This window comes from Panthera onca, chromosome D3 (assembly GCF_046562875.1).
Source record: "Panthera onca isolate mPanOnc1 chromosome D3, mPanOnc1 haplotype 2, whole genome shotgun sequence".
NCBI classification, from domain to species: Eukaryota; Metazoa; Chordata; class Mammalia; order Carnivora; family Felidae; genus Panthera; species Panthera onca.
Genome location: NC_138350.1, coordinates 92,558,015 through 92,580,482, shown reverse-complemented (window position 1 = coordinate 92,580,482; position 22,468 = coordinate 92,558,015). Strand labels below are relative to the sequence as shown.

The following is a 22,468-nucleotide window of genomic DNA, read 5'->3' as shown; positions in this document are numbered from 1 at the left end:
TTGGCTCTTCTGCCCTGAGTCACATCCAATCAGAGGAAGAGAGACAACCGTCTTGAGTCGGTCCTTCAAGTGGCCCTGCCAGGCTGGACAGACACAATTCTCGCAAGTGCGTGCCGCTCCACTACCTTCAGAGCCAAGGCCTGGAGTCCCAAACTGAGAATGTGGGCTGCTCTCTCTGAGGCAAGTGCTCGACCCTTCACTGCTTCTACGCTCAGGAGGGCAGGCAGGACTGCCGACTGATGGTTCACAGATAGCATCATGCCATTTAGTTTTGAATGATACAATTAATACACGGAAACGAATCTCTGCTCATTCCAAATATCACAACGAAAACAATTTAAAAACTAAGCCAGGACCTATGCTATATTCCAAAAAAGACACATCAAAGGTACACCTAATTTACCTGGCCACTCTGGGGATTCCTTTTTTCCAAAACTTCACCTCTTCTCTACAACACACCTTTCCTCCACCATGCCATTACTTCATACATCAAAACTCTTCACTAGTTAACCGTTCAATTTAATCGCAAGAGTATAGTCTTTTCAAAAATGGTACTGGGACAACTGGATACTCACACACAAAGGAATGTGGACCCATGTCATACACCCACACAAACTACAGAATGAAAACGGATCACACATCTGAGCGTCAGAGCTAAAAGCATAAAACCCCTGGAAGAAGATATAGAAGTAAATCTTTGCAACCCTGGGTTGACAAACTGTTCCTTAGGTACATCACAATGGCATAAGCAATAAAAGAAAACACAGATGAGCAGGACTTCATCAACATGAAAACTGTTGTGCGTCAGAAGACACAAAGAAAAGGAAAAAAACACAAGCCACCGAATGAGACAAAATATGCCCAAATCACAGAATGACAAGGGACTTAAATCCAGAATATATAGAGTTTTTCCAACTCAATAAATACAAAAAAAGAACCCAGTTCCAACAGTAAGCAAAGAATCTGAAAAAACACGTCTCCAAAGGAGACATACAAACGCCCAATAAGCAGATGAAAAAGACGCTCAACGTCATGAGTCATCAGAGAAACACAAGTCCAAACCACAACGAGCTACCACTTCACGCCCAACAGGACGGCTGCAACAAAAAGACAGACGCTAACAGGTGCCGGTGAAGACGCAGAGAGACGGGACCACTCACACGCTGCTGGTGAGACAGCAAACCGGTAAGGCCAATCAGAAGAGGAGTTTGCAGTTTCTCAAGAACGTGCTTACCATACAATCCAGCAATTTCACTCGTGGCAGGTATGCTCGCAGAAGAAGTAACATCACGTTCGTACAGAAAAACCGCACGCAGACATTTGCGGCGGCTTTCTTTACAGTCGCCTCAAGTGGAAACAACGCAAATGTCCACCCACTACTGAATGGGAAGCAAACACGGCACGCCACAGAGAGGAGGAGCCCTGGGCAACGAAAAGAAAAAGAGCGCTGCCAGGCGCCACGCCAGCGATGAACTGATGACCCGTGACCACAGGACGCCGGGGAAAGAGGCCTGTGACACCAGCCCACACGCTGCAGGCTTCCGGACACCTGCTCCTCGGGGGCAGACCCATGGAGACAGAAAGCAGACCGGGGGACGGACCCGGGGCTGGAGGAGGGGCAGGAGGGGCAAGAATGGGATGACGGCTAACATATTCAGAGTTTCTTTCTAGAACGTCAAGACCGTTCCAAAAGCAGACGGCAGTAATGCTTCCATAACTCTGTGAACAGACCCAAACCACTGAACTGTACACTTTAAACGGATAAACTTTACGTTACGTGAGATCTGTCCAAATAAGCTATAAAAATATTTTTTTGGAGAATTATTTCAAATAAATAATTCAATGTACAAATGTCCCTATGTAATCAAAAGGTACAAACTCCACTCTAAACCTCAACTTTGAAACAGGCTTTGAAGTTATTATGAATACGTGTTTAGTTTTTCGGTGCCTTCCTTCATTGTCCCCCATTGATGCGATCACTGTCATGGTGTCACTGTCACTTTTTGACGGGCGTAATGCCCACCCACAAATGCTTTCCCCACACTCTTCCCAATACATCGCTTCTTTTCCACTGAGACTGAGAGACCAAATAAACAAACTCTTTAAAAACATAAATTAAGCAAGGGTTAAAAGCCCTGAACGAAGTTAAGGAGAAATGGGCATAAAGTGGTCCCACTTTGGATCATGACATGAACTGTAGGTGCTCCGAGACCTTGCACTTAAACAGTTTAAGGCCCTGGTACTAACCGTCTAACCCTACGACTGTGTTGAAAATATAACACAAACAGAGACGGCAGGTAAGGTGATACAGGGCTTCACAGAAAATGTCCTGCACCAGCTGGGTATCACACGTGTCTACGTGCACACGCCTCATATACAAACCGAGACAGAGCGCACCACACGACCATTTCTCGGTGTGCATGTGCGCATGTGTGTTTAAGTGTGTACATGTTTATACTCATACACACACATCCCAGCATCTGGAGAATGAATAAAAAATCTACCTTGAATTTGTAGGCATTACATTATCGTAAGAAAATTAATTAGATACCATATGTAATTTCATAATACTATTTTCGGTAACAGAATTATGACGTTTTCTTTCATTTATGTTAACTCTGACGTGATGGCTACATTAAGCAAACGATAAACTAAATCAAAAGTGTCTTGCTGACCTCTTACTGTGAGCTTGCTGTATAGCTGTGAATTTACTTCCTTGTCTCGCTGAAAACGCCGAAATTCATCAATTGCTTCCCTCATGATGGTAACAGCCAAAACGAATCCCTATGAGACAAAATAAAATCAGGTATTTGAGAAAACTGGATTTTAAATAACAAAACAGTAACAAAGTTTTACTCCCCACCCCCCACCCGCCAATTTGTTACTTCTAAAACATAAATGAAAACAAAGACCAAAAGGAACAATGAAACACCACTAAAAAAATATAATATATAAGATTTATGATTCTATCAGCCAAAATTTTTTTTTAAATTCGTATCATAGCTTGTATTTCAAGCCAAACATCAGAAAGGACTCAGTAACCTAAAAATAAGGAAACCAACAACCTTCAAAACCCCATGAATTATATTTAGAACATGCGAGCATTCAAGTTTAAATTAACAAAGACTGACATCAAAATCACACATTTCCTATACTTCTCTTTCTGGTAGAATGAGATGTGTAGCAACAGGAAGCTATCCCAGCACGACAAGTTTCTCCCCGTGGCAGCGTCTACAGACACACGTGGGGCACAGGCACAGCCACCACGCTTTTTTTCACTTTTCTTTTAAAATATTTTTATTTAAACTTATTTTTTTTTTTTTTTATTTTGGGGGGGAGGGAGAGAGAGAAAGACAGCATGAGCAGGGGAGGGGCAGAAAGAGGGAGAGAGAGAGGACCCCAGAAAGACTCCACACTACCAGCGCAGAGCCGGATGTGGGACTCGAACCCACAAACCGTAAGATCCTGACCTGAGCCGAAATCAAGAGTCGGACGTTTAACCGACTGAGCCACCCAGGCGCCCCTACTTCCTCACTTTTTAAGTAAAACCCCGGACAGATTAACTTGATGCTATCTAAATAAAACTTTTTTCAAAGTGTATTTATTTATTTTGAGAGAAATAGAGAGCACGGGAGTGGGGGAGGTGCAGAGAGAGAGGGAGAAGCTCAAGCAGGCTCCGTGCCGTCAGCGCAGAGCCCAACGTGGGGCTCGAACTCACAAACTGTGAGGTCACGACGTGAGCCGAAGTCAAGAGCCAGATGCTTAACCAACTGAGCCACCCGGGCGCCCCTACAGAAAACCTATGTACTTGGAATCTATTGTGAAATCTATTACACCGCTAACGTGGCTGGAGTCATTTTCAAAGGCTACTTGGGTGTTTTCTGACACGTTGCATGGCTCCTCTTCAAGTCAACCTCTCTCGGACCACACTGTCCAGTAGGCTTCATTTGACTGATGAGCATCCCCCCGTCTACTGTGAAAATGGCCAAGGCAAGGCCGGGCAACTCCCCTTAGGGGACAGTAACCTGTTATCCCAGGGCTGTTTTTGTGTCGCCGACAGGCTACACCACGTGGGCCCCTGGAACCCGTGGTCCTTGTGTTTACTGAAACACGGCCGTCCCCAGCGCATTCAGAGTTGTGCCACCATCAGCACCATCTGACTTTCATCACCCCAAAGAGAAAGCTCACCCCCCTTTCCCATCTCCCCTGCTCCCAGCCCCCTGCAACCATAGCGCCTCTTCTGGGTGACACGGTATGGTTGGCATTTTCATGAACTGCCAAACTGCTTTCACCATTTAACATGAGCTTACTGGCCATATACACGTTCTCTTGGGATAAATGCTATTCAGATCCTACACCCTCTGTTTACCTGTGTCATTCGTCTTTTCACGTGAAGTTGTAAGAGCTCTTCATGTGATTCTGGGTATAAATACCTCGTTAGATACATGATTTACAAGCGTGAGGTTACACTTTCCAGGTTGTATTGTTTCACTTTCTTGATAGCGTCCTCTGATGCACCAAAGTTTTTAATTTTCATGATGTCCAATTTAAATTGTTTCTTTGGTCACCTGGGCTTTTAGTGTCCAAGATCCCAAAACTACACCTCTGTTTTCTTCCAGGAGTCTTACTGGGTTCAGCTCTTCCACTGAAGTCTGTAACCCATTCTCGGTTACATTCTGTGTGTGACAGGAGGCAGGGTCCAAATTCATTCTTTGGCTCTGTCTCCACCGACCTGTCTTAGCACCCTTGCCAAAAATCAAGTTGTCCTAAGTGTCAAGGTTTGTTTCTGGACTCGACGTGTATCCCGTGATCTATCCTTCAGCTGGTACCACACCTTCTTGATGACTATAGCTTCAAAGTAAGTTTGGAATGGGAGGCAGGAGTCCTCCAATACTTATCTACTTTCTAGGTCGCACTGGCTACTCTGCGTCTCTTGTATTTCCATATGAATTTTAGGATCGGTTTGTCAATTTCTGCCAAAAAAGCTACGTGGGATTCTCACAGGGATTGTACCGAATCTACAGATCAATTCAGAGAGTGCTATCGTTACAATAATATCAAGTCTTTCAATTCTTGAACATGGGATGACTTCTATCTATTTAGATCTTTAATTTTTTCAAAAACGTTTTAAGTTTTCAGTATGAAATCTTGCATTTTAGCTAAATCTACTATTTCTCCTTTCTGATGCTTTTATAAATGAAATTACTACACTAATTTCATTTTCCGGTGGTCACTGCTAGTATACAAAAATATAAGCGCTTTTTGTGTATCTATCTTATACCCCATAGCCTCACTAACTCCTTTATCAGCCCCAGCAAGTCTGTGTGTGTACTCCCCAGATTTGCCTACACACCAGGTCATGCCACTTGTCAACAGAGACAGCTTTTCTCTTTCTTTTCCATCTAAATGTCTTTTAGCACATATAAGACAAAAAAAAAAAAAAAAACTATGAAAATCCAAAACAGGAAATACCAAAAATACTTTAAAGAAATTTAGTGTTATCAAAAGCCTTAAAATTTATACACATTTTAACCAAACAGTTCCACGTCTGGAAAGTTATCCTAAAAAACAAACAAAAAACCAAGGATCCCGGCATCAAATATAAAAAACCGGAAATAACCTAAATATCCACAAATAAGAAATTCCTGGTACACTCATACGATGAAATACCGTATTTCCTTAACTCAAAGATGCCGTTAGTCTCGGGTGAGAAGACAATACCACTTTAAATACACCAATTCTAAGTCACAACTCATTGTCAGTAACGTGAAAAACACGCATCTACCCATCCGGGAAAGACAGTTCCGTGAGCCATTCTCACATAGAGAGTATTTACCATTAGGACTCACGTTCACCACGTAGAATTCCGTAAAACTGTGTTTGTGACGGACTCATCCCGAGAGGTAAGAGGAGAATGGCCGTCAAGCACGTTACTTACACACCGAAGACGGTACCGTTAAAGGAGAGGGTCAGTCAGGCGAGCGCATGGCCATCACCCGGAAGGTGTTCTGCTCAAGCCCCACCTGAAGAGGGCGCCTTCACCTCTCCTCTGTGAGGCGCAGGTCCCAGATGTGTGTGTCATCTAAACTGTGCAGGTGGATGTAACTTTCACCCTTTAAACCTATGGCTTAAAGACAGCAAAAGTGAATTCTCCATTCATCAAGGAACTTTAAGCCACAAAACGTAAGAGTTCCCAGTGCTTCCGAGAACTCGAGAAGTGAAAGTAGGTTTCTACTTCAAAGCAGTAACATTAGAAAAGATGCGACAGAGGGTTGGGTCCCAACTTGTAAAACAGGAGGTGAGCGCTCTTGGGAGGAAACAGAGCCCTGAAGACCGCTGGTGCACACGAGCAGCTCGCAGCCACGCTCCAAACCTAAGGTTTCCCCGAACACGTAACAGATGTGGAGGCCACTCCCGGGCCACCACGTCCGTCTCCGGCTTATCTATCCCGAGAAAAACCCCAAAAGCCAGCCTCAGAACATAAAGCAGATTCCAAGAAAGGCACAGCTAAGGCCAGGGTTTCCTTCACAGGCACTGGAGTCTACGACCCACGGACCTCCACCTGCAGAGTTTACATCTACTGAGTCTTAACTGGGTCACTGCAGACTGACGGCCTTTGGAAGTTATGGGTAAGTCTTCCCACAGGAGGGGCCGGGCCTTCCCGCGACCTCAGCACCGACCACGTCCGAGACCGAAGCTACGGTACCGCTACTGGAAAACCCAAACTGGACACAAGGGGGTGACAGTACTTCAGTGACACAACAGTATTTGAGGTCAGCCTGTTAATCAGAACGGGTGACGGGAATGTCTCACGTGGCCGGTCCACGGGCCATGATTAAATCTTGTTTCATAAAGTGGACTTCTTTTTTCCTACTTCGCCAGACGACCCAGGAGTCATGTAAAGTAACTGCCAAAATAATATGCATTTTTATAAAAAGACAAAAAATTCTATTGATATAATACCAGTTTAAACTTGAGGGATTCTTATATACCAGAAGCTTTTTATTTTAAGTTTATTTATTTACTTTGAGGGACAGAGAGAGAGCGCGAGCACGAGCAGGGGAGGGGCAGAGAGAGGGGGAGAGAGAGAATCCCCAGCAGGCTCCACACCGTCAGAACAGAGCCTGATGTGGAGCTCGAATCCATGAACCATGAGATCATGACCTGAGCAGAAGTCAGATGCTTAGCTGACTGAGCCACCCAGGAGCCCCCAGAAACTATTTTATGGGGTTTTTAAAATTTTTTTGAATGTTCATTTATTTTTGACAGACAGAGAGAGAGCACGAGTAGGGGAAGGACAGAGAGAGGGAGACACAGAATCCAAAGCAGGCTCCAGGCTCTGAGCTGTCAGCACAGAGCCCGACGTGGGGCTCGAACCCACGAACCATAAGACCGTGACCTGAGCCGAAGTCGGACGCGTAGCCGACTGAGCCCCCAGGCGCCCAAACTTTTCTATGTTTTTTGAATGAGTCAACTTTTAAATGCCACAAAAACCTAATGAGCAATACTTCAGACAGGGAAACTGAGGCACAAGGAGCGCAAGTACTTCGAGAGCGGTCGTCCCTGGGCGGCATGCGATAGGAGTCCCAGTGAGGGATGTGCTTTCTCCTTTCCGTACTCCACCCACACCACTGAAGTACAGAGACACTCAGGAAAGGAGTGGACAGAGGGAAGGACTGGAGAATCATACTGAAAGTCAGAGTCTCTTGCAAATGCCCTGGTCACCCTGGAGGTTACGTGTTAACAAACTTCCAGGACCACATCTTATATGGAAGAGGTAGCATCACCAACCCAGACTTCCTCTAAGAATCGTCTGCATGGGCAGGTCTATCCCACCTCATTCATTCCGACAGAAGCACTGCGATCCGTTTTGGTACTCTGGTTACACCAGCTGTCCCTCAAAGAGCTGTTCCGAAGGCTGAACGATACGAAAGGTAATCCTCATTCCGACACAAGAATGTAATGATGAAATCAATTATTTTCAGTTGACTCTTCTGTCATATGGCAAGATATAACAGAAAGGAGATCAGAGCTGAAGTAAACAATATTGCCAGGAATAACTGACAAAAACGATTACGAAGCTATCACTGTTTTCAGAAACACCCTTTAGCTGGAGAACAGAGGGAAATCAGAAATTTCCTGCTGAAAATTAGCGGGCGGGAGACCGAAGACTTTATAACCACCGGCCGGATGACGGGTTTACGCTGGATTGGCGGGTTTCTGTCAGGAAGGGACCTGGGGATGCCGAGCCCTTTTTCTGAGCAAGAAACCTCAGAAGGTTCTGCCTTACGGAACCTCACAAGGCAAGCAGAGAAAAGGCGGTGCGACGTGAGTGCGTACGAAGGCCACGCGCCGGGGCAGGCCCCCCAGGACGGGGTGAACGGGCGGCTCGAGAACCAGCAGGAACTCAGGAGCTGTGAGAATCCTACTGAAGAATACTTCCTTGACTTTAAAACAAAACAAAAAACAGTATGTGGTCTGGATACAGATTTAGTGTAAATTTGCCGCGACTAAGAAAAAAGATCTTCTCTATGTGGTATCTGAATTTTCAGTTTCCAAAAAACGTTTCTGAGGGGAGCTTGGATCAAAGAACCAGTCCACCTAAGCCTGCTTCCGGGATCTGAAGGCGAGCCTGATGCACACGTCAACTTTTTAAGACCTTTGCTAAACCAGAGGTTAAAACGTGCACGAGGAGCGCAAGCGCAGACTCACAAGTCCTGACTGATCACACGACCAGAGGCACTGATCACACACGGTCGGCACACTTGACCAGACTTGTACGTGTCACACGACCGTGGCTGCCACCGGGGCAGGGAACGGCAGGGCGAGGATTCCTAAGCAGGCCAGCTGGAGGTCCACCGGGGCGTGGGGACAGGGGCGCGGGGAACGGCCGGCGCGTCCCGAGGAAGCATGAAGCGCAACTCAAACGGGAGAAGCGGGCTTTTCACTCTTCCGCGGGGCCCCCGAGCCTCTGCTCAGCGTCCCTTCTAGGAGCACTGAGCCAGGTGCCTACCGGGGCACTTCTCTGAGCACGGGAAAGTGAATTCCCACACGCCAAGTGCTTCAAACACCTGCGGCTGACAGGACAGGACAGGTCAGGTTGGCGGACGTAAACTTCACACAGACAGAGGAAGGGGCGGCTCTGGCCGACACAGCCAATTCTGCGCACACTTAAAAGCAAGTCCTCGTTAGGAATCCACCCGCAACGAACATTCTCTTTGGCTACGAGCCACTTAAGTCACGGTCATGAGGAAAAGACGCAAAAGCAAAACAAACGAACGCTCTGTACGTCAGAGTTTTAAGAGGGTCCCGTGTCCTCAGACAATCAGCGCTAACGGACACTTCAAGCCGAGCTGGCGGTGACACCGGAGGGGTGAGAGCACCCTGCGAAGCCACGGGTAGGAAGAGGGGCCAAAAATAAACACCCTGAGATCGTAAGTACACTTGATCTACGCTTTCACTGGAAAATGGGAAAACTAAGCAGGGCTTAGGCGATAAGATTCCCAGGATGCGCAGGGAACAACGTACAATCAGACCGATCGTCACAGCCGAGTCTGTTAACTGTGAAAAATCAGAAAGAAACTCAAAGTCTCCTTCCCCGGGAAGATGGACAAATCGACTGTGTACATATTCAACGGAACACTTCCGAGAAGCGAAGAGTACGGGAACCAGACCTGTACGTGTCCGGGATCCGTTTTATGAGACAACGTTAAGTCAAAACGCATGTTGCAAAAGGGTCCACGGAGTAAGGTGATCTTCATGCAAACTTTTCGGAGCATGCGAACAATACGATTTCAGGGAGACAAACGTTAAGTAGTAAAATTACTGGGAGACGCGTTAACAACTGAAGCTCAAATGCAAACAGAAGTCGCCTGCAGGGGAAGGAAGGTGAGCAGGGGGAAAAGAAGAGAAAGTCCCCCCTCCGTCGCCTCTCCACAGCCACCTGGCTTGAACACCAACTCTGAGCACTGAGGTCTGAGCTTCGGTGTCGCCCGTGTGCTACGCGACACCCACACAGTCACGGGGCTCCCTCTCCCTCACCCACGGGAGCACCCTGACCTCCCTTACAAGCACCGTCCCCCACGTCCCCCAGTCGCCACGCTCCAGCGGCACCCCCAGCATCCTGGCCCGAGAGTTTCCGCAACCGCGGCTCCCTGTGCCTGCGCCTCTCTCTTCCCTGACCAGTGCGTGGCCCGGGCTCTCAGGAATCCGGATGTCATCCCAATGCCACCCCTCACAGGGGCCTAACTTAGATAATCCCGGCGTCGTCCAACCCCACTGATTTCCTGAGTGCAGCGTACTGACTCCGTGATCCATCTGTACTACAAACACCGTTACTGTCACTGCCCAAACCTGCGCTCCTCTGAAGTCTGTGTGGGTGCACAGGAGGAGGGGCTGACTCCAGCGACCCTGCCAACGAGACTTCCGTCCCCTCTGCCAGTCGCCCTGGCGCATCTGAGACCGGCTGCGAGAGGCGGCAGGACGGCGCAGCCTGGAGAAATGAACTCCGGAGCACGCCGCTCACGTCCCAGCTCCGAGAGGAGCACTGATGCAGGTAAGTGAGCACTACGCCGGCTCCTTCCCTAAAGGAGGAGTTTCACTACGTTGTCTTGACTGGATTATGCTGACAATCTGCCCAAAAGGGGGCAGTCCGTTTTTCCAGGTGCAAGGAAGAAAGAAGGCATTCGCATCGTGTACATAAGCTGAAAACTGATGAAAATTATCGGCAAACAGCATCAAACTATCCCAGCGGCGTGATGTTGGAAATGGAAGTATTCGATGAGAAGTATCATTTGCCTTTCCAAAACTTTTATGCACTGAGGGGTCAAGCGGAAATGGTCCGGACTTCACTGAGATACTTCAGCCAAAAGTAAGAACCGCCCATCTGTCAGGACAAGAGGGTCGCTGAGCAGATCACACCCTGGTTCCAGACAGTGCCATCAGCACAGGGGAGAGACCGACCCGTTATCGCAGCCTCAGTACAGAATGCGCCATGGAAACCACCCCCCCCCCCCGCCCCCCACCAGCAGGGGTGCCTAGCGGCCCCTCCAGACGACACCTGGAGGGAGCAGTGCACCACCCGGACACTCCTGCAGGGCTGCCCGGCACACATGTGACCGAGCTCTGTAAAATCTTTCACGGAAGTTCACAGATACACGGCAACAATACCACATTTCTTAAAATCTGATCAGTTTCTCTCTCAACCATCTCCACTCTCAAAACCATATTCCAAATAATCATTTAACTTAATTTCAAAAATCTTTTCTTTTACCAGAGGAGCCCAGTAGGTGTAGAGATAGCCTATTTTCAATGCTGGTACAAACTGCGAGCAGGATACTACCAGAAAATAGAGATTCAAGAAAAACTTGAATTGTTCATACAAAACCTAAAAAGGAAAAAGAAAAAATTAACACAGTCTCTCCAAGGAAAATCTTTAATACTTCAATCAAATAATTAAATCGGCACAATATCTAACTACATCTCCGACAAACATTGAGAATATGCCCTGAGTTACAGTAAATTTCTTAATTTTGGCACTGGCTTTCCAATAACCAAATCACATACAAAGCGAGGTAAGGTTACCTCAAAATTATGTCTAAAATAAATTGAAAAAAAGACAATTAGAACTTTCAATTATGTTAAAAGCATCCTCTAAAAGTTTTGATTTTCCAGTTTTCCACACTGACCTACATATAAATATCTTTGTACGTACATCAAAGCAAATGAGATAGCAAGTCCTTTCCAGTGTTGGTGGTCGATAAATATATATTTATATACACACATGTGTATCTTGATAACTCAGAAAATCTTACAATGGGAAAGTCGTGTTAACCTTGTATTTATGCAACGGTAAAAAATAAAACACGACAGCCACGTTTCTGAACACGAACGTCAGGGCAGTTTCACAAAAGCTGAGTGAACAGGCAGAGGGTGCACACAACGTGACTTCACAAAACCGCCTCCGCCTCCTGTAAATATCTGCTTCCCGCAGACGGTAAGAGACGATGACATATAAAAGAATGTGAATTCCAAAGCAATTTTGGGGGAGACAGATGCCTACGTATTTTTTACAGACTCTTAGCAGTGAACCTGCAACAAGAGCTTCAAATATAAAATAAATATCATTCAACAAAATGTTAGGAAGGCAAATCCTGCAACTTTCTGTTTTTGTTTTTTAATTCAAATAGAGTTGTCTTTAAGGAAGAAAACCCAAGATCCGGTATATTAATACACTTCTATTTACAAATTCTCAAACTATTAAATTGAAATTGAAAACGAAAATGGAAGAAACCTCGTGTTTACAGACGAGAATAACTCAAACAGCAGCTGTAACCGCAATTAAACTTCCATCCTTGCAACCTGCAGTCGAAATCTCCTTGGATACCATTTTTTATGCAACTCGAAGGCAGGAAAATTTCAACCAGAGCAGAGCAGTGGGTTAAGTACTTACTGTTGACTTAAAGAGTCCGGAACCACAGGTTTCACGTAATGAAGTTTTCCACATCAACACACAGTTGCTTGTGCAACTAAAGCATCGGCTACATTGATAACATGTTTATATTCATAATCATATTCAATTGCTGTCTAAAAATGTTTTCAGTCATTTCATAAATTAATCTCAGCAGGAGAGAAAGCTCTTTTTCCTCAGTGATTTCTTTAAAATCTCTGTTAGCATAAATTATATCTATTAGCAATTCAAAAATTGCCATTTGGTGCTAAAAATGGCATTGAATTCCTACTGTGCAATTACCAAATGTTTCTAAAATACTACGTTTTAGATGAAAAGCCTAATTTAAGAGACAATCTAAGGAAACAAATTCACACGGTAACACTTGTGCAGACAACACATCAACAGGTATTTTCAGGACACGGCCAATCTTGGCAGGCTGTGTGGATTTACTCTGGTCAAAATTAAGCTGTGCTGTTGGCTTTAAGCCGCCGTAATCAATACCTTCTTGTCTACCGAATGAACTTTGTGACCTTTAGGAAAATGTGCGATGCTTAGCCAATCCGCGAGTATTTAATAATTTAAAATTAAAAAGAAAGCAGCAGCTTCATTCAATACAGATGAGAGTATTTATCTGCCTGAAAGACAGTTTACATTTTATATCCTGACAAAAGAGCAGTCTTTCAATTACGGAGCCAACGGTTTTGTGTGTTTTAATAAAGAGCAAATTAGATATCAAGCATTCACCAACTATTAGATGGATGGGGAAGGGTGGTGGGAGGTAATCAATGCCCAACATAAAATCGGCATGATTATTTACATAAAAACATGAAAAGTAAGACAGCCCTCATTTCACAAAACCAAGAGACTTTCTTGCAAAATAGCATAAAGCTAATAACTAGAACATGTCAAAAACTTTGATCTAGAAACACAGTCAGTAGGAGCTGCCTTTTGCCTGTAGAAAGATGAATAAATTCGTCTATTAAAATAGGAAATGATGCACAAAAATCAAAAATTATCCAATCATTCTAAATACATACAGAGTTTGTACATATTTAAGACAAAAATATCACCAGCAATAAAAGAAATTAATCAAATATTTAAACCTCAATATTTAAACTCAGCATAATACCTATTTAAGATAATGAATAATACAATAATACATGGCCTGAAATTCATAATGTGAAGTAGAAAATCCACCTATAAATGCTTACAGAGATCCTGTTACGGAGTCCTGTCTGTGTAAGCCCTTACGTTACTCTCATTTGGAGGCTCCTACGCAGGCTTTACACTTGGCATTCAGCTTCACTTCCAAACGAAACTTACAGCTCTTTTCTGATAATTTAATTCAGGCCTACTTGGTTATTTCCACAGTAGCATAAATATTTTTATCTAAGGCTGAAGTCACACTATAAACTTTCTCTTTTCTTAATTTTTTTTTTTAATGTTTATTTTTGAGACAGAGAGAGACAGAGCATGCACAGGAGAGGGTCAGAGAGAGAGGGAGACACAGAATCTGAAACAGGCTCCAGGCTCTAAGCTGTCAGTACAGAGCCCGACACGGGGCTCAAACTCACGGACTGCGAGATCATGACCTGAACCGGAGTCGGACACTTAACCGACTGAGCCACTCAAGCGCCCCAAACTATAAACTTTCTTAAGTTGAACTCTATGCTGTACCCGTAAAAGTGTGCATGCATTATTTAACAATCATCTGAAACATGAATGGTTCAAAAACAAAGGGACACTGATTTGGACGGGACACAATTAAAAGGGGGGGAAAACAGTGAAAACAAAAGCAGCTGGCAATGTCTCATATAAAGCTCAGTTTTAAGAATGTAACAGCCTTACCCCAGGTATAAAGGTAAATATATTGTATTTCTGATTTTTGATAGAGTTTCGGGGATGCTTCTCTTCACACTTTTCAGGACATCCGAGCCACACTGTGCGAGCTTTTAGTTCTCTCTTTCTTTGACAAATATTTACCAGCCAATCACAGCAACTGCATGAAAAAAAGAGACACATTATGAATGCTCTATTCCAAGTCTTTAAACTAATCGTACACATTTAGAGCCAATACGGATTGTTTCTGTGTATATGCACTAGACACTGACAGCATATCTAAAGCTAATCTGTAGGGTTGTCTTAAAATAAGTTTTATGGATATGAAGGTGTGACATAAAACACTGAGAGAAACTCGTATGAGCGAGAATATGACGACTTTTCGAACCTCAAGGAAACTATCTTCCCTGTTTAGACCAAACAGGGTCGAAACAAAACGAAAAACAAAAAACAAAAACAAAAAACCCCACTGACATCCTGAAGTAGTCAATGCTTTACTACGCTGAGAAAAAGGCAGTCTGTTGTTCATAATTCTCAACGCACCGCTCAGGAATTTGATGATAGAGGTCCTCAGACATCAGTTCATCCCAAATGTGACCTGCCCTCTCTTCTTTGAGGGGACCACTTTTTTCCTTTCTAAAAAGGCGCCTTTTCTAGTAGCATTAATATAAAGTTAAGACTTACGGCTCAATTCAGTATTTAGAAAGGGTACTGCTGCTCAGTGGGATGTTCTAGTGACAGTGACAGCTCCACTGCACTGTCATGCAGCCATGCTCATGTGTGCAGTAAACACGTTAGATCTGTCCTTGCTCTAACAGCACCAGGGCTCCAGGAGCACAAATACTTCTACTCCCTGGACGTCCAAACCACCATTTTTGGATAGAGAGAATAAAGGTTTCTTAAAATACTTAAGAAAATGATGAAAAGGCATCAGAGCCATCTCAACTGAGCGTAACATAATCAGGAATATAAAACCTGATCTAATTCAGACCCCCACAACGCCGAGGAAGCCTGGGAAGTCTTCCGGGTGCGCTCCAGGCTGGACGGGCAGGCCGGCAGCAGAAGGCGCAAGTGCCGAACTCCCCTCGGTGACAGAGTAAGCTCAAAAGGTCACAGTAATTTTGCGGGACGACGACAGTCTTCTAGGCGTCATTACAAAATGAGGCTGACGCTCTGGGCTTGTACCTTGAAGTCACCGCCTAACTTCCACGGTGGGGCACTAGCCGACGCGACCCTTCGGAAATCGCCTGCCTTGCAAGTGATCAAAACGCAGACACAGCGCTTCCCGGCCCAGCGGGGGGGCATCCCATGTGAGCGTACAGATGTGTGCAGTACATCTCTACGGACGGTCTGCCTACTTGCCAGCTGTGCCCAGAAGATCTTCAGTCTGGAAGGGCAGGGCTTTGCCCTCGGAAGCCCCCTGGCCTTCGGTCGTGGGCACCCGGCCACGGCACTGGGAGCACTGTCACCGTGAGTGAGCTCTCCCACGATGGGAACGCATGCGGCAGCCACAGACGAGCGGGTCAGCTCTGACACACCCCCAGAGACCCTCCTGCTTCAACTTTTAAGAACAGACAGCATCTTCACATATCAAGTATGCTTTTAAGTCCCCGACTGTTATAAATCAGGATGTTATTAAAATGATTTAAGGCTGTCTAAGTATTCCCATGTTTACTGCTTTCTTTGGGGGGGGGGAGGGGGGAGGAGTGGGGAGTAAGGGATTGTCAAGTAGCTTTAGTAAAATGTTAGGGATTTGTGATCTGTTCGGGCGTGAATGAAACAAAAATTAAATAAGACTGCAAATAAAATATAAGCATCAAACTCCCATTTCTCACCCTGCTGCTGCTTCTACTGTGTGGCCTGGACACCCTCCCTAGGACTCTTCTCCTCTGGCACCATCCACCTTGCCACGCCCCTGCCACCCGCCCCTCCCCCGTCAGGACCCCAGACACCCCGGAGGTCAGGGGGCTCCCTCCCGACTCCTTCCCGGCAGCAGCTCAAAATTGCCAGCCTCTTATCTAGCCGCATACAGCCGGTGCTCCCGGTGCACAAAAGCCACGCAGTTATGGTACACGAGACCCACGTTACACGAGCCGGGAGGGACTCTTCCCCAAACTCCGGGTTCAATCGGTATGACACCCGCAACTACCTTCCAGAGATGTCAGACCCCCACGTCTCCCCCAGGAGGAAACTGGGGGCCAGAAAAGTAAGCAATTTCTCCAAGACGAAACAACTCGTTGCTGGCAGAGCTACGCGGCTTCCCGAGTCACACTCAGAACGCCTCCAATCTTAGAAAGTTGCATCTGACACAGAAGCGCACGTTACTGGGGGCGTCCGACTTCGACTCAGGTCACGATCTCATGGTCTGTGGGTTTGAGCCCCGCGTCGGGCTCTGGGCTGACGGCTCAGAGCCTGGAGCCTGCTTCATATTCTGGGTCTCCCTCTCTCTCTCTCTCTCTGCCCTCTCCTGCTCATGCTGTCTCCCTCTGTCTCTCAAAAATAAATAAACACTAAGAAAAATTTAAAAAATAAATAAACAAATAAATAAACGTTAAAAAAATTTTAAAAAGAAGTGCACGTTACTGTACTGCCCAATATAGCATCCACTGGCCACGTGACTTTTTTTTTTTAAGTTTAGTCAAGAGAGACAGAGAACAAAAGACAGAGAAAGAGTGCAAGCATGAGTGGGGGAGGGCCGGAGAAGAGAGAATCCCAAACAGGCTCCATGATGTCAGCATGGAGCCCAACGGGGGCTCAGTCTCACAAACCGCGAGACCACGGCCAGAGCCGCCATCAAGAGTGGGACGCTAATCTGACTGAGCCACCCAGACTATTCATTCGGCATGTAACTGTCTCAGTATGAATCAAAATTCAGTGAAATAAAAAGTCCAGTTCCTCAGTTACATTAGCCACATTTCAAGGGCTCAACAGCCACCTGGGCCAGCGGCTACCATACCGGACATCGCAGATCTGGAACATTCCCCTCGTCACAGGGAGGGTTAGCGGGCAGGGCTGGTCCACGGGGAGCATGGTGCAGACACAGGCGCAGTGGACAGGATACAAGCTTCAATTCGGGGCGAAAATCCTCCAGCAAAGTATTCAAACGGGAATTTTTGTTCGGAAACACCTACTTGCCTAATGTGTGTGACGGCTTAACGTACACAAGTCGGGCAAATCCACCGTGATAATTGAAAACAGAAAAACTGAGCGTTTGAAAAATGTATGTAAAATTTAGAAAATGTGGGTTTTACAAAGTTTACACTGGTATCAGCATATTCTTATACAGACAAAAGGCTCCATAAATGTAAAACCACTTTGAGCATCACATGCACACTGCAGACAACAGCTAAAATAAAAACGTCAACATCAACACCACTGCGTGTAGCACCTGAACCTAACAACCCAGTAAGTTCCAAAGACTTACACTCTATAAACTCTAAATTAAATACCAAGGGCTAAAAACACGTATACTCAACAGTTTATTAATTTTTCCCTATAGCCCTATATAGGAAAAAAAAAAAAAAAAAAGATTCCTAGACTTCCAAGATGTAACGATTATTTGAAACACTTGGCTACTGATAACTATCAACAAAAGTATTATTACTAAGTATTTCCTCATACAAATACAAAAGAAAGTGGTAGATAGGGAGCCACAATCCAATCACATGCTATTTCACAGAATTAAATGAATACAGAGCCTTGAGGGTTTAAAAGCCTGGGGTCGCACCAGAATTGCCACTGGCGATGCAGGCAGAAACTATGAGCAGGAGGGGAAGACAGGTGCCTTGAGTGCATAAGCCCCCAAAGGTGAGTAACGCAGAAAGTATACTTAAGCCTCATGGAGCTGTAGAGGTGAGCAGGAAAATAAAATCAGGGGCAATTTCTGAGGAAGATGGATCTGTGAACACTGATAACAAGAGGGCGAGTGAAACGGAGGTCCTTGGGAGGAAACAACCAGGAGCTAGCTTCACCTGGTAACACTTCTTTGGAAGTGGAATATTTTCTAAGTGAGTGATTGCTCGGGAGACACTGCCCATTTATACATAAATCACCTTACATTGTCAAGTCACATAAGACTAAATCCAAGAGTGAATACGGCGCAGCAGCATGGACACCCTCAGCTTGTCTTGTCCCTGAAACGCAGCCAGATCAGCACCAAGCCATTCTGCACACCTAGGAAACTGATCTGAGGATTAACACAACAATCCGTATACCCTGAGCCACAGAACTCGGCAGGTACACAGTGCAGAGACGTGAAACGGTGGAGAAAAAAGCCCCAGAAGGTAGGGAGCTGTTTTCGTGGAGAGAGAACAGAGAAAGAGAAAGGGGGAGAGTGAGGCACATCAAGATCGTGCAAGAAAAGCACTCCCCCAAAAGCAGCTGGAAAGAAAGAGTGAAAACACGCACAGGGAACTGAACAAGGAATCTGTTCCCCAAAACCACTGACGAGAAGAAAGGAGAGGGTTTCAGCACCACCAGGATTCTACAAACAGTGGAACACAGTCTGAAGTTCTGGAGCCCAGTGCCTGGCGGTGCTCTGGTGAGGAAGCAGGGCGAAGCCCCGGGAGCAGGCAGCGGGGTCTGAGAGGTCCGTGTGCCACACGGGGAGAAGCAGTTCCGCCGCTTGGAGTGCATTTGGTAGAGGCCATACAGCCTCCCCACGGGCAAAGGTCCCAGGGAACCCCAGAGAGCAGCCACATTTGCTGGTATTGGGACAAAGATGCCAGAGTGTGGCAAAACCTGGTGCCAGCTGTGTGTTGTGATTGGCCATAACCTCTGAACCTCTGCTGCTGTGCAATGGCATGAACATTTTCTGGGGTAAGCCAGGACCGGCCGTTGCTCAGTGAGACCCTTCCCCAGAGAGCTGGTGTGGGTCCAAGCCACAGGGGTCTCTGAAGTCTACAGGGTACCCTATCTGTGTAGAGATGGGGAGTGGACGGAGGCCTGAGACAACGGAGAGGTGCCTGATCACAAGTCGGTGAAGGAGCGAAGTTCCTGTGCCAGAGACTAGGCAACTGGGTGAAACCATTTCCATCTCTCATGTGCACGCACATGTGTGCCACAATGATCCACCTCAGTAAGCTACGCAGCGCCACCTATTGGACAATACAGCCGTTACACCAAGCCCTGTCCAACTGCGCCATCCAAGTACACCATCCAGAAGACCGGCACAAGTCCCTCCACCTGCTTAATGTATGGACTATAGCGGGCTTCCCTGTTCAGTTCTAAGGGAAACTGGATGTAACTTCACTGTAGTTTCATTCTGTTTTCTGGCTCATGTATTTGTTCGTTTGCTTTGCTTTGTTTTTGCTTACATTGTTTTCTTTTTTTCGTTTTTCTTCCTCATTCTTGCATACGGAAAGAAAAATTTATTTTTATTATTTTTATCTTATTTTTTACTTCATAAATTTTTTATTCTATTTCATTTAATTCTATTTTACTATATATTTTTTTAATTTTTTTCTTACCTTTTTTCTTTCCCTTTTCTCTCTATTCTATCAAGTTTCTTTCAACAAGCAGATGAAAACACACCTAGCATCAAGCTGCATTTGATTTTTTGCTTTGTTTTTAATTTTTTAAATTTTATATTTTACTTTTTCTTTTCCTCAAGATGACAAAATGAAGAACAAAAGAAAGAAGAGAAAGACATGACAGCCGAGGCTTAATCAACACAAATATAAGGAAGATGTCTGACCTAGAATTTAGAACCATGATAATAAGAATACTAGCTGGGGTTGAAAAAAGTCTAGAACCCCTTTCTGCGGAGATGAAAGAATTAAATCTAGTCAGCACGAAGTTAAAAATGCTATAACCGAGATGCAATCTCAAATGGATGCGATGACGGAAAGGATGGACGAAGCAGAGCAGCAAATCAGCAATTAAGACGATAAAACTATGGAGAATAATGAAGAAGGAAAATGGAGGGAAATAAAGGCAAAATATCACGATTTGAGACTTAGAGAACTCAGTGACTTATTAAAAAGGAGTAACATCCGAATGATAGTCCCAGAAGAGAGAGAAAAGGGGGGAGAAGATTTACATGAGCAAATTATAGCAGGAAACTATCCTAATCTGGGGAAGGACACAGGCATCAAAATCCAAGAAGCACAGAGAACTCCGATTAGATTTACCAAAAACCAACAATCACCAAGGCAGATAACAGTCAAATTCACAAAATACACAGAGAAAGAATTATGAAAGCAGCAAGGGGAAAAAAAAAACTTTTTAACCTATAAGGGAACAGAGTTCAGGCTCACAGCAGACCTAGCCACAGAAACCTGACAGGCAGAAAGAAGTGGCAGGATATATTCAATATGCTGAATTGGAAAAATATGCAGCCAAGAATTCTTTATCCAGCAAGGCTCTCATTCAAAATAGAAGGAGATATAAAGAGCTTCCCACACAAACAAAAACTAAAGGAGTCTGTGACCACTAAACCAGACCCACAAGAAATTCTAAGGGGGACCCTTTGAGAAAAGAAAAAACAAAACAAAAAAGACCAAAATCAACAAAGACTGGAAAGGACCAGAGAATATCACCAGAGACATGAACTCAAAAGGCAACCCAATGGCACCAAATTCGTATCTTTCAATAGTCACTCTAAATGTCAATGGACTAAATGCTCCAATCAAGAGACATAGGCTCTATACAAGACCCATCTATAGGCTACTTACAAGAGACTCATTTTAACCTAAAGACACCTTCACATTGAAAGTAAGTAGATGGAGAACCATCTATCATGCTAACGGTTGTCAAAAGCTGGTGTAGCCATACTTAGACAAACTAGATTTTAAAATAAAGACTGTAACAAGAGATGAAGAAGGGCATTATAACATAATTAAGGGGTCTATCCACCAAGATCTCACTGCTGTAAATATTTATGTCCCCAACATGGAGCCACCCAAATATATAAATCAATTAATCACAAACATAAAGAAACTCACTGATAATAATACCCTAAGAGTAGGGGACTTCAACACCCCCTTACAATAATGGACAGATCATCGAAACATAAAATTAACAAGCAATGGCTAAGAATGACACACTGGACCGGATGGACTTAACAAATATATTCAGAACATTTCATCCTAAATCAGAAGAATACACATTCTTCCAAGTGCACATGGAACATCCTCCAGAATTCATCACATACTGGGTCACAAATCAGCCCTCAACAAGTACAGAAAGACCGAGATCATATCCTGCATGTTTTCAGACCACACTGCTATGAAACTCAAAATCAACCACAAGAAAAACTGTGAAAAGACCAGGAATACTTGGAAATTAAGCAATACTCTACTAAAGAATGAATGGGTTAACCGAGAAATTAAAGAGAAAATTTAAAAGGACGTGGAAGCTAATGAAAATGAAAACACAACCCAAAACCTCTGGGATGCAGCAGAGGTGGTCCTAAGTGAGAAGTATATAGCAATCCAGGCCTTCCTAAAGAAGGAAGAAAAGTCTCAAATACACAACCTAACCTTACACCTAAAAGAGCTGGAAAAGAACAGCAAATAAAGCCCAAAACTAGCAGAAGAAGGGAAATAATAAAGATTAGAGCAGAAATCAATGATATCGAAATCAGAGAAACAGTTGACCAGATCAATGAAACCAGGAGCTTGTTCCTTGAAAGAATTAACAAAATTGATAAACCCCTAGCTAGATTAATCAAAAAGAAAAAACAAAGGACCCAAATGAAATACTTTCATTTCACAAATGAAAAGAGCAGAGATCACAACCAATGCTGCAAAATACATACAATAGTAAGAAAATATTATGAGCAATTATATGTCAACAAACTGGGCAACCTGGAAGAAATGGTCAAATTCCTAAAGATAGAATCTACCAAAACTGAAACAGGAAGAAACAAAAAATTTGAACAGACCCATAACCAGTAAAGAAATTGAATCAGCAATCAAAAATCTCCCAACAAATAAGAATCCAGGGCCAGATGGCTTTCCAGGAGAATTCTACCAAACATTTAAAGAAGAATTAACACCTATTCTTTTGGAGCTGTTGCAAAAAATAGAAATGGAAGGAAAACTTCCAAACTCATTCTACAAGGCCAACATTACCTTGATTCCAAAACCAGACAAAGACCCCACTAAAAAGGAGAACTACAGACCAATTTCCTCATGAACATGGATACAAAAATTCTCACCAAGATACTAGCCAAAG

At 44.6% G+C, this 22,468-nt stretch overlaps 1 protein-coding gene across 10 annotated transcripts in view; it reads right to left on the bottom strand.

The window, feature by feature from the left end:
• ATP9B (ATPase phospholipid transporting 9B) overlaps positions 1-22,468 on the bottom strand; it is a 254,753-nt gene that overhangs the window by 202,828 nt on the left and 29,457 nt on the right. For 6 of the 10 annotated variants that reach the window (XM_060611871.3, XM_060611868.3, XM_078435112.2 and 3 more), the window contains 3 exons: positions 14,300-14,450; positions 11,273-11,386; positions 2,676-2,784 (listed from right to left, as the gene is read on the bottom strand). In XM_060611871.3, coding sequence (XP_060467854.1) covers positions 2,676-2,784; positions 11,273-11,386; positions 14,300-14,450 — 374 coding nt within the window. Of the gene's footprint in view, positions 1-2,675; positions 2,785-4,369; positions 4,945-7,836; positions 7,862-11,272; positions 11,387-14,299; positions 14,451-17,246; positions 17,336-22,468 lie in introns of those variants that run through there. The other 4 variants (XM_078435110.2, XM_078435108.2, XM_078435114.2 and 1 more) reach the window with 4 other exon arrangements.